General features: G+C 62.9%; 1 protein-coding gene across 9 annotated transcripts; it reads left to right on the top strand.

Moving 5' to 3' along the window:
* Positions 1–385: 385 nt before the first annotated feature.
* TLE6 (TLE family member 6, subcortical maternal complex member) lies at positions 386–10,917 on the top strand. Of its 9 annotated transcripts, none has more exons than XM_072787913.1 (18): positions 386–494; positions 761–845; positions 1,100–1,197; positions 1,877–1,932; positions 2,312–2,357; positions 3,508–3,549; positions 7,002–7,064; positions 7,156–7,426; positions 7,524–7,546; positions 7,803–7,863; positions 7,947–8,059; positions 8,151–8,188; positions 8,757–9,009; positions 9,093–9,343; positions 9,571–9,712; positions 10,101–10,251; positions 10,403–10,479; positions 10,644–10,917. In XM_072787913.1, the coding sequence occupies exons 5-18, from the start codon at positions 2,346–2,348 to the stop codon at positions 10,746–10,748; spliced, it is 1,602 nt and encodes a 533-aa protein (XP_072644014.1). In that variant the 5' UTR covers positions 386–494; positions 761–845; positions 1,100–1,197; positions 1,877–1,932; positions 2,312–2,345; the 3' UTR covers positions 10,749–10,917. The 9 variants fall into 9 exon arrangements, 8 of the variants coding, with proteins under 8 accessions (XP_072644014.1, XP_072644016.1, XP_072644017.1 ...); XM_072787915.1 differs by having other exon boundaries at positions 1,094–1,197; XM_072787916.1 differs by having other exon boundaries at positions 1,070–1,197.
* The last annotated feature ends 440 nt before the right edge of the window (positions 10,918–11,357 follow it).

The raw sequence follows: 11,357 nt of genomic DNA, 5'->3' as shown, positions 1-11,357 counted from the left end.
CCGCCCAGCCCCTTCCGGGGTTGCGCCCTGTGACCCCAAGCCCCACGCCCTCCTTAAATATCCTCGCCCCCGCCGGGACCCCAAACCGCCCGCGGCTCTGCACGCCGCCCTTCCCCACAGCTGTAGCGCAAGGGTTAAGCCGAGGCGCCGGGAGCGCTGATTGACAGCCGGGCCGGCGGCTGGGGGGAGCCGACCAATCAGCGCGAGTGGCCGCGGCCCACGTGGGCAGGCGGCCTCGCGATTGGCCAGAGCCTGCAGCGGCCGCCCGCGGAGTCCGAGCCCACGTGCAGCGGCTGCTCCTTCATTGATCGTCCTCGTGGTGCAGGTGGCGGCGGGCGGGGCGGGGCCGGGGCGGGCGGGGGCGGGGCCTGGGCGGGCCTGGGCGGGGCCGGGGCGGGGCGGGCCGGGTCAAAGGGCCCCGGGAGGAGGGGAGACGTGGAGGGGCGTTCTCTCCGGGCCTGAACTTGGTTGACCCCCCGCAGTTTCGTCCCGGGGTACTGGGCCTCTATCCTGGCGGGGAGGGGGGCGGGGAGAGGGGAGTAGGCGGGCGGGCCTCCGGGAGGACCTCCGCGCCCTCGGGCCCGGGGAGGAGGCCCGGACGCCGCTGAGGGCCAGAAGCCAAGCAAAGAAGGGGCTTAGGGCCGGAGGAGTGCCTGGGGTGGAGAGAGGTCTCTTTCCTCCTGTCTGAGAAATCCCTCCTAGTTCACCTGGCCGACTCTTACTCATCCCTCAAAACCCTTTCCCAATGATGTTTACCCAGGCTCTGGGAAGTTGTCTCAACACTGAGGCTGAGTTTTAGCGTCCTTCCCCGGGGTCCCCAGCGGTGACAGCTCCTGGCAGGGAGTGTAAGTGTTTGGCACCGTCAACGTCCACCTCCTGGAATGACGCTCCTATGAGTTGGGGCTGGTGGAGGCAGCAGAGTTTGACAAATGAACAAAGGGTATAGGGCATGCAGTGGGGGGCCGGAAATCAGGGAGGGGGCTTGGGATCCAGGCCTGGGGCCTGCAGGGGAGGCCAGGGGTGGGGTGGGGTCGGTTCTGCCCCTGGCTGCCCGGCCTTCTGCCCTCAGGGACCTGCCATCTCTCCTTGGGAGTTCCAGGCTAAAGTCCTTTGGCTACTGCCCGAAGATGACGTCTTGGGACCGTCTCAGCCGCCAGCAGCAACCCTCAAGGATGAGGAGGCCCCCCAGGAACTTTGGTGAGGAGAATATTAACTTCGAGGGAAGGGGGCTCAGCTCAGACCTCACTCTCCTGCTCCTGAGGGAGGGACACGGGCGGGTGGCCAGGCCTTTGGCTGGGGCCGCTGGCCCATCATACCTGCTGACAGGTGCCAGGCCACTTTCTTTTTAAATTGAACCTGCTTCTCATCACGCAGGTGATCAAACACATGCCTACGTCGTCTCTGGTTAATACTTTAGGAACAGAAGCCCCTCCTCCTCCAGAGAGGACCCTTTACAGTAGTTGAGGCCGGGGTGGGCGACCTTTCTCTCTCGAGGGCTCTCCAGAGAGTCTGTATTTGAGACTTTAGGCCAAGAGGCAAAAGGGAGAAACTCCGTGGGGACTTAAGTAACCAGAGAAAGCAAATTCCCTTCAGGTTTGGGTTTTTGCTTTTTACGATTTTATTTATTTGAAAGAGAGCAGAGAGCACAAGTGGGAGGAGGGGCAGAGAGAGAAGCTGACTCCCCGCTGAGCAGGGAGCCCACGTGGGGCTGGATCCCGAGATCACGATGCTCTCCTGACTGAGCCCCCCAGGTGCCCCTCCCTGCAGGTTTTAGGCGGGTCCCAGCCCACCCTCTGGGGGGCTGATGGAAATGTGGCCTGAGGGTGGGAGAGCGGGAGGCGGGGGTTCATCTATACAGCCTCCTCTGACCTTCCAGGCTCCTGAACTGAACTACCACAGTGTCCTGGGTCAGCTCCGAGAGCAGTTCCCCAGGTGAGGGTGGCTCTCAGGGGCCCACGTGGAGGGGGAGAGACTCCCACCTGGTCTCTGGGTGGCCCAGCAGCCCTTGGTCCAAATGACGGAACTTGGTAACAAAGAGCCTTATTGGAGCCTGAAGCAAAAGGAAAGAAGCACCATTACCAATCCGGGCCTTCATTTGAATTTCTGGTTGTCTTGTGTTGTTTAGCATGAATTTTTTTGCACCGATTATAGGTTTAAAAACATTGCAGGGAAACGGCATCTCTGATGCCGCCTTGGGGTGGCTCCTTGGAGGGGGGTGCGCAGGGGCCAGGCCTGGGTGGGCAGTTCTGGCTCTAGTTCTGCGGAGGGGTCTTGAGGGCTCTTCTTCGGTTGCTTCCCCCCCCCCCCCCAGGTTATCCCCTCACCTGGCAGCGCAGGTGGACAGCATGTACCACACGGTGAGCCACCCCGGGCAGCCCCCAGGAGCCGGGCTTGGGGACACGGTCTCCTCCACTTGCTTCTGCTTCCTTGGGGCGAGCAAGGTCACCCGTGCAGGCCAGCTTCTCCAGGAGCGTTTTTCCTCATGTGTGCACACCTCGCTGCCAAAGTTAGACATTCCATATTTAAAGGAAGGGTTTCTTTGGCCACTCATCATTGAGGGATAGGTAACGGGAGCCCCTGCTCATGAGGAGTATATGCGCTGGTGTGGTGCTGGTCTTCTAGAACCTTCCGCAACGAAGGGAATGTTCTATACCAACAGTACCCAATATGACACCCACTGGCTGCTTGTGGCTGTTGAGAACTTGTAAAGACTGACTTTTTTTTTTTTTTTTAAGATTTTACTTATTTATTCGAGAAAGAGCAAGGGAAAGAGAGCACAAGCAGAGGTGAGAGGGAGAAGCCAGACCCTGAGATCATGACCTGAGCCGAAGGCAGATGCTTAACTGACTAAGCTCCCCAGGTGCCCCAGGAACTGAATTTTTAACTTGATTAAATTTAAATAGCCACACTTGACTAGTGGCTAGCTCCTTGGACAGGGCACCCCCAGGGCGAGGAGAGAGATAAGAAAGCAGATCACAAATCGTAACCACTATAAAGGAGACAGAAGATAATGGGATGGAGTGATACAGATACTGAGCTAAGCTAGTCAGGAAGGGCTTCTTGGAAGAAGTGGTGTTCACAGGGAGATGTGGAAGATAAGGAGGTCCTGCCATCCCAGAGAGAGTGGGGAAGGGGATTCCGAGCAGAGGCGCACAGCCTGTGCAAAGGCCCTGGGGCAGGACTGGCCTTGGTCTGTTGGAGGAATGGGCAAGGAGGCCAGTGTGGCTGGAGCAGAAGGTGGAGGGGGAGGGGCGGGGAGCAGGTGTGCAGGGCCTTGTGGCTGTGGGGTCTTTGTACTTCACGTGGAGATGGAAATCTGAGGGTCTCCTTGATTCGCTTCCACTCCATGTGGTAGGTCACCTCCTTTTTGATGAGTGTAGTGCCCAGAGAGGTAGAGCAGCTTTGCGGAGACGCACAGTTAGGGAGAAGCATGCTCGCCATTCGACTCCTTGATCTCGTCCACTTGCGACAGCCACCTCCGGGTGCAATCCTTGCTGTTCCTTGCAGCTCCAGAAGGTACGGCAGGATCTCCAGGAACATCACCGGCAGGTGAGTAACCAGGAGCTGGAGGTATGGCTGGTCCTCCCTGAAAGGTGGGGGGAGGGGGCGAGGAGCGCGGTGACAGTTGTCAGGACTGCAGGGAATGTCTGGGGTTTTCCACAAAAGAGGTGGGAGCCCTGGCGGGCTGTGGGCAGAGAGGGCGCGGGGATCGGTGGATGGATCTCTCCCTGCCATGCGCACGTGCACATGCACGCGCACACACCTCTTCCCCCTTCCCCGTGCATTTCTGTCCATCCGTCCATCCTCATCCTCGAGGCTCTTCCCTCCTGGCCTGCTTCCCCGGTCCCTGCGTGGCTCCCATGAGGCCAGGGGCCTTCCCAGCACGTTGCAGGTCAGCTGCTTCCGCTCTGAAGGGCCTGTTCCGTGCCAGGCACACCCGGATTACGGTCTTCCGTGTGTCTGCGAGTTCTCGAGGGCCTGGATCACACGTGAGCGGGGGCGGGGGTGGGCCCAGCTCCCCGCACAGGGCGCCGGCCCAAGCTGAAGCACGTCCTCCACTCCCGCCCGCCCTCCCGCCACCTGGCCCCTGTCTCCTGGGTGCTGGCAGGACTTTCGCCTGTGCAGATGTGACTGGCAGGAGGCCAGGACCGTGTCTGCAACTTAGCAGGGCCTGGGGTGGGCAGTGTGGGGAGCAGGGAGGGACGGATCCAGAGTGACGGGGGCCGGGGGGGCAGGAAGCAACCAGAACACGGTTATTCATTCAACAGATATTTATCCATCACCTTCTTGCCAAGTGCTGTTGTAGGCGCCAGGGAAATTGCAGAGAAGGACACAGACAAACTTCTGCCCTTGGGGTGGCGGGAGCTTGGTAAACAGGAGTGTCAGATGGTGAGGGCTGGACAAGGTGCAGGACGGATTAGAGCGGCCCTAGGGGGACTCGAGGGAAGGGGCAGGGGTGGGAAAGTCTTGCTGAGGAGGTGACATCTGAGCAAACTTGAAGACTACCAGAGAGGTCTGGGATGGGAGGAGTGGAATAGAGGGCGCGGCCCATGCAAAGGTCCTGGGGTAAGACAGCGCCACTGCCGCCCAGTGTGTTGGAGAACAGAGGAGGCCCTGTGGCCGGAGCAGCGTGAGGAGAGGAAGACAAGGAGGGGACAGGGCAGGTGCTCAGGAGCATCATGGGAGCCCCACAGGGCTGTGGGCAAGGGGGGGCACCTGACTCGGGCTCATGGCCCCTGGAGGATGGGTAAGCTGCTGGGCACTGAGAGGCTTTGGCAGTAAGGGATCAGGATGTGGATGATCCCGACAGCACTTGCTGAGCGTCAGGATGTGAGGGGACAGGACCCCAAGTAGCTGCTGTTGAAGCCAGGAGCCCAGAGAGGCCCCTGTGTCCCCGCAGCCCCCCCTGCTCCCCGGGGAGGGCCTAGCCGGCAGGGGGGAGCAGCGCTTTTCACGCTGAGTGCATTCAAATGCCAGTAAATTGCGCATTAACGAGCCAGGGCGAGCTGGGGAAGGCTCCCCTGGGCCTGTGCGGCGGGAGGGAGGCCCAGCTGGGGAACCATCACCACTGCCCGCCAGAGGCAGCCGGGGACCAGCCCAGCCGGGGACGGGGACGGGGGCTCAGAGAGGGGTCCCTGCTCCTGCTGCCTGCCCGGCCCCTCCCTCGCCGTCCTGCCCGCCTGCCCGCGCCAGACCAGGCTGCCCCTGGAAGCAGGTTGACGCCGCCCGGCCCCCCCCCCCCCCCATTCCTCCCGACTTGGGAAATTGGCTTTGCTTCCCGGGGCCTCTGTTTTCTCGTCTGCAAACTGGGAATGCCGGGAGCTGCCGTGAGACAGGACCGACCGCGTCGCCCTAGTCATTCTCTCTGGTGAAGCACATGTTTTCCCAGGATCGGGGAGTTCGCCCGGGGCCAGGCAAGTGTGGGGAGCCACTAGGAGTCTGCCACGGAGGGGCGTGCATCGACGAGGCCCAGGGACGTCGCTTTTTTGGGGTGCCGTAGACCAAGACCAGACCTGCGCTGGCTTCTCCGGTAGCCACGGGGCACGTGTGGTTGTTTAAACTGAAGTTGACCGTAAACAAGTGGCCCCAGCCACGTTTCAGGGGCTCGGCAGCCGCGTGAAGCCAGCAGCTACTGCATCCGTCAGGGCCAGGACGCTCGGGGATCGCTAAATATAGCTGCACACGCACGTTCCCAGGGAGCTCTTTATCAGGCCAAGGAGATGGGTGTCCCCGTTCTGAATTCTTAGGAGCACTGGCCAAGAGGCTCCAGCCTCGCCGGGTACCTGCCAGGGACCCCTCCTCTGGGTACCTGGGCCACCCACATCCGTAGCCACCAGCCCGACGTGGCTGTTGAGCACTTGAGTGGGGCTGGAGAAACTGCGTTTTTATCTTATTTAAGATTTTCTTTCTTATTTATTTGAGAAAGAGCATGAGCAGAGGGAGAGGGAGAAGCAGAGTCCCCGCTGCGCAGGGAGCCCGACGTGGGGCTCCATCCCAGGACCCTGGGGGTCATGACCTGAGCTGAAGGCAGACACTTCACAGGCTGAGCCACTGGGTGCCCACCCCCCCGCCCTCCAAATTTAGTGGGACTTAACTTTCTGTGGCTGGTAGCTGCCGTGCAGGGCAGGAGGGGCTCCGGGCACAGCTCGTAGCTGTGGCAGAGGAGGGAGCCCGTATCCTAAAAGGACGGGCAGATGGGTGCCTGCTGGTAGTGGGAGGAGGGAACCTGGATCCCGCAGCCCCTTTCAGGGCCAGGGAACCTGTTCACTTAAATTTGGAATTCCTGGTAGTCCCGTGGCCTGATGCTTAAGCACAGAGTGACGTTACATGACCCTTCACAGGGCCCCCTCTTGTCCCGTTGCCCACCCCCCTCCCTAAGAGGTAATCACTGGTTTCTTCGTATCCTTCCAACACCTGGCTAGTTCGCCTGTCAGAGGGACAGACGCGCAAATGGAATTGGCTCCTCGAAGCCATTGTAAGCAGGGTGGTGTGGAGGCTTTACTTTTTTTTTCTTTTCTTTTTTTTTTAAGATTTTATTTATTCGTGAGAGACACAGAGAGAGGCAGAGACACACGCAGAGGGAGAAGCAGGCTCCATGCAGGGAGCCCGATGCAGGACTCGATCCGGGGATCCCCAGGATCACGCCCTGAGCCCAAGGCAGACGCTCAACCACTGGGCCCCCCAGGTGTCCCTGAGGCTTTAGTTTTCAAGCAACCTAAGAAAACCAGCTGGAACAGGAACCCAGACCTGACGGTACTCGGTACCCCTCTGTGATGACCAGAGGTTAGGGTTAGGGTTAGCTGCTGAGTCCTGGGTGCCAGGAAGTTGCTTCGTGCTCTGTGTAGGGGGCAGGGCTCCGTGTTCTCACGAATCCACCCAAAACATGCTCAAGGCAGGCAGCGTGTCCCCATTTCACGTGCAGGACGAGATCTGTGCCCAGGCCGTCCCCGCCCAAGGAAGGCCTAGCTGGGCTGTGTCGTGTGTCACCCCCCCTCCCCCAGGCAGAAAGCTTCCTGCGGACCATGGAGATCTGGAGCGGGCCTCCGGGCTTCCAGCCGGGGGAGGTGGGTGCCTGGGCCCTCGGGAGGGAGGGGACCGGCTGGGAGCACGGGGCACGTCCTCCCAGCCCTCACCAATGTGTGCTTGTGCCGCCAGGTGAGCCAGGGCCCCTCGGGTGTGCAGGCCAAGCGGGGCTCCTGGGGGCCGGCGAGCCCCAAGGCTTCCCCGCGCCCCGGGGCCCCCACTGCTCCATCCTCTGGGACCCCTCGGTCGCGCTTGTCAGATGCCACGGCCACAGGGTCGCCGCACTGGCCCAGGCGGCCCTCCTGGGACTCCGAACCCCGCTTCTGGCAGGATGTTCTGACCGAGCAGCTGTGGCAGGTCTTTGCAGGGACCCACGAGGAGGGGGACCAGCCACGGCACCGGCGTGAGTGTCCCCGGGGGGTGGGGGCCTGGGGCGGCCTGGGGCTGCATGGGGGGCAGCACCACTGAACCTCCTACCGGCTTCCCCTCCATTGGCACAGGGACAGAACCAGCGCTGGGCCCGGTGAGTGACCCCGCAGTCCCCGGAGGGGGGGCTCCCGGCTGCTGGGATCCGGGTCCACGGCTCCCGTCTGGAGCCCTGGACGCCCTTAGAGGACCCGGGACTGTGCCCCGAGCCTGCAGCTCCGCCCGCACAGGACTTGGGGCCTGTTCACGCGTCTCGTCTACGCGACGTCGGCCTCCGCAAGGCCTTCTGGGTCCACAACTGACCCAGAGCAGGTCATTTGGTCGGAACTGATCACCCCCAATGCCCGTGGCAGGAGAGTCAGGACCCAGGGCCACACCCCCCAGGACTGGAACTGCGTACTGAAGACCCTCTGGGTAATCCCAGCGTGGGGGGCGCCGGGGGCAGCCGGCCCCGGGGACCCCACGCCTGCCACTCACCCCTCCTCGTCTCTGCCCAGCTGCCAGCCCCCCCACGGCCTCCCCCAGCCCCCCCAGCTCCCCCGAGGGCTCCCAGGAAGGGAGCGCAGAGCCGGGCACCGGAGCTGAGGGCGTGTTCTCCCGCGTGGCCCAGGTGAGGCCCCATCCCACGTGGCAGGCTCCCCAAGGGCTGAGGACAGGGGCGCGGGGAGCTGGCGTGGCTCAGCGGACCCTGGACCCCACAGGAGCCTGCTGGGAGAGCCTGTCCATTCCTGAAGCCCATGTGAGTCTCCGTGCTGTCCCCTCTCCTCTACCCCCATCCCACTGAATGTGCGGGTGTCTCCTCCTTCCCCACCACCGTGGACAGTGCTTTGTCCCCAGAGCTCAGGGGTCTGGGTAGAAACGTGCTGCTCCAGCTGCACTCAGGCTGTCCCTCCCCACATAACCGGCTCTGGGTCCCAGGGATCTGGGGAAAGAACTCCCGTGGAAAGAGGGTGTTAGAGCTGCATGTGGAAGTCCCAACCTTGTGGTCTGAGGCTGGGGGAGCCCCGACAAGGACAGGGAGGCTTCCTGGAGGGAAGGGGCATGACGGTTAGGATTTTGCCGGATCAGTAGGAGTTTGCTAGGATGAGGCAACGCGTTCCCAGTGGGAGTGATGTTTGGTTATATGGAAGGGAGAGTACTTGAAGGGGCATGGGTGCCCCCTGGGGGAAGCCCAGTGTAGTCGGGGAAACAAGGCCTGAGAAGGAACCCCAAATCTGAAAGATGAAGCTCTTCAGGCTCAGGGGGTGCCCCCTCCGGGCAGAGAGGCTCACAGGTAAGCTGGTGACCCCACGGCCTCCCCTCCCAAGACTCTGGGACCCTGAGGACTTCGAGGACACGTGGAGGAGACCGGACGCCTTGCCCTGGCAGTCCAAGAAGTCAGCCCTCCCCCACCGAGCCCAGAAGATGCGGACGCTCCGGCACGGGGAGCCGGTGCTGGCCACGGCCGTCAGCAGCTTCATGCGCCACGCCTTCACCTGCGGCCGGGGCGGCGTCAAAGTGTGGAGCCTGGTGGGCCAGGGGCTGGAGGACAGGTGTCCTGAGAGCCACCTGGGTGTTCAGGTGAGGGAGGGGCTGGCTCGTGGGAGCAGGAGGGGCTCCCGCGGCGGAGGAAGTTCACCGGCCTCCGCCCTCGGCCTCCGCAGACCCGCCGGGCCTACCTGCGCACCTGCCTGCTGTCCTCAGACAGCACGACCCTGCTGACGGGCGGCCACAACCTGGCCAGCGTGAGCGTGTGGGACCTGACCGCGCCCTCCCTGCACGTGAGCCGGGAGCTGCCCTGCGTGGGGCTCACCTGCCAGGCCCTGGCCTCCAGCCCCAGGGACAGCCTGGCCTTCGCCGGCTTCACTGACGGCACGGTCAGGATCTGGGACCTGCGGGACCAGAGCGTTGTCAGGTGAGGCCCGGGGCGGGCGGGCTCATCCTGAAAGCCCCTGCCTGCTTACGTTTGCATCCCAGGGAGCTGAAGGCCAGACTTCAGGTTCTGGCGGGGTTTTTTCCAAGCCCAGTAGTGGCTCTTATGGGCCAGTGTTTCCCCATCTGTCACCTGGGTGTGATGGAGCACGTGGTATTCCCACGGCTCATTCTGAGCCCTGATGCCCTCCTGACACCCCTTCTGGCCAGGGACCTGCCGGGCCACCCGCCTGGAGCCAAGAGCATTGCTGTCAAAGAGCAGAACATCTGGACGGGGGGTCTGGACACCTGTCTGCGGTGCTGGGACCTGAGGACCACCAGAGAGCCCCTCGAATACCAGTTTGAGTCTCAGGTATGCGGCTGGGATGGGCCGTGCACTAAAGCAGGTGGAGGATGTTGCAGGAATGGGGTAGTGGGACCCCAGGTCTCTGGTGTTGGGAGTCTTAGGGTCGTGAGAAATGTCATCCCCACCCCACCCCACCCCCCAGCTGCCCGGGGCCCCCAATGACATGGGACACTTCCATACTGTTTCGGGCGCGCATAGCTAATAATCCCTTAGGTAGAGAGCACCAAACCACTTTGCAGATGGGCAGACTGAGCCTGAGAGGTACAAAGTTGCCTGTCGGGCCTCGGAAGCCAGGAAGCTGGCAGGCGGTCCGCCCCCACGCAGGGTCCCTGTGCCCCTGTCCACCTCCCGGTCCAGGACCTGACGGGCCTCTTCCCTGCCGCCCGCTCCCCAGATCATGAGCCTGTCCCCCAGCCCCCAGGAGGACTGGGTGCTGGTGGGCACAGCCAACGGCCAGCAGTGGCTGCAGCCCACCCGAGGCGGCCAGAAGCACATGGTGGGGTGTAAGGACGGCATCATCCTGGGTCTCAAGTTCTCCCCGCTCGGTGAGCGGCCAGGAGCGGGCGGGGGAGTCCTCCTGGCCCCCCCACCCCCAGCGCCCCTCATCAGCGGAAGCCACCCAGCGATGCTCCCCCCAGGCCGTGAGGGGGGCGGGGCCCTGCCCTCAGCTGCCAGGTGTCCCCTCCCCCCTTCCAGGCCAGTGGTGGGTGAGCGTTGGCACCGACGACCTGCTTGGCATCTACGGCATGCCCGCGGGGACCCTGGTGTTCCAGGTATGGCAGGGGCCACGAGGGCCATGCTCGGCTCCTGTGCTGAGCGCAGGGTCCTTAAGCAAAGGCCCCGGGGCGGGGGGCCCAGGCGTGAACTGATGGGGAGGTTGGGGCGGGGGTTGGGGCGGGGAGCCCCCTCAGCGCATCCTGGCCTCCCGCCTTCCCAGGTGCCCGAGGCCACTTCCATCCTGTGCTGCGATGTGTCCCCCAACAACCGCCTGATTGTCACGGGGTCCAAAGCCCACGCCTCGGTGTACCAGCTCACCTACTGAGGGCCCTGGTGCTGGCGTCTGCACCCTGGATCCTTTTTTCCTTTCTTTTTCTTTTGTCTTTTTCCCCTAACAAGGTGGAGGCGCCGTGGTGGGTGGGCCGGGTGTCTTTCCCTTTGCACGACTGGGCCGGCGATCTTTGTCGCCTGTAATAAAGCAACTGGAAAACGCAGAGGGGTCTGTCGTGCAGCCCTTGCCAGGCCCTGCCGTCTAGAGAGGTCTGGAAGGACTTGGCCAGCTGGGTCTCCCAGCCTCGAGTCCGCATTCCCTGAGCACCCCCTTCAAAGCCACTGACCTCCTTGCTGTTGGGAGTAGGGGTGGGTATGGACCACTCCTTCCTGTCCCGCTGAGCTGATCCCCCCCCCTCACCCCTCCCAGAGGGGGTTCCCACCCAGAGCTGGTTCCCAACCCAGAGAGGTTCCAGCTCTCGGGTCCTCCACCCTCCCGAGAGCCCCGCTGCAGTAGGTGGGTGCATCTCACCTTGGGGTAGACCTAACCCCGGGGGGGCACATGGCAACATCTGTGGACGGGAGCCGTCATTGTGACTTTGGGGGGGGGGGCGTGCCTGGCATCGAGTGAGTGGGGAGAGCGTAGTTGACAGCAGTCGCTCGC

This window comes from Canis lupus, chromosome 19 (genome assembly GCF_048164855.1).
Source record: "Canis lupus baileyi chromosome 19, mCanLup2.hap1, whole genome shotgun sequence".
NCBI lineage: Eukaryota > Metazoa > Chordata > Mammalia > Carnivora > Canidae > Canis > Canis lupus.
Note: the sequence above shows the minus strand (reverse complement) of the source record. Positions and strands in the feature narration are given on the sequence as shown.

What these genes read in the sequence shown, in the direction of transcription:
- TLE6 (XM_072787913.1), top strand. An exon ending in AGAGCCACCTGGGTGTTCAG is followed by an intron (nt 9,010 to 9,092) that starts GTGAGGGAGGGG and finishes CGGCCTCCGCAG; the next exon opens with ACCCGCCGGGCCTACCTGCG. An exon ending in CGGGGACCCTGGTGTTCCAG is followed by an intron (nt 10,480 to 10,643) that starts GTATGGCAGGGG and finishes CCGCCTTCCCAG; the next exon opens with GTGCCCGAGGCCACTTCCAT.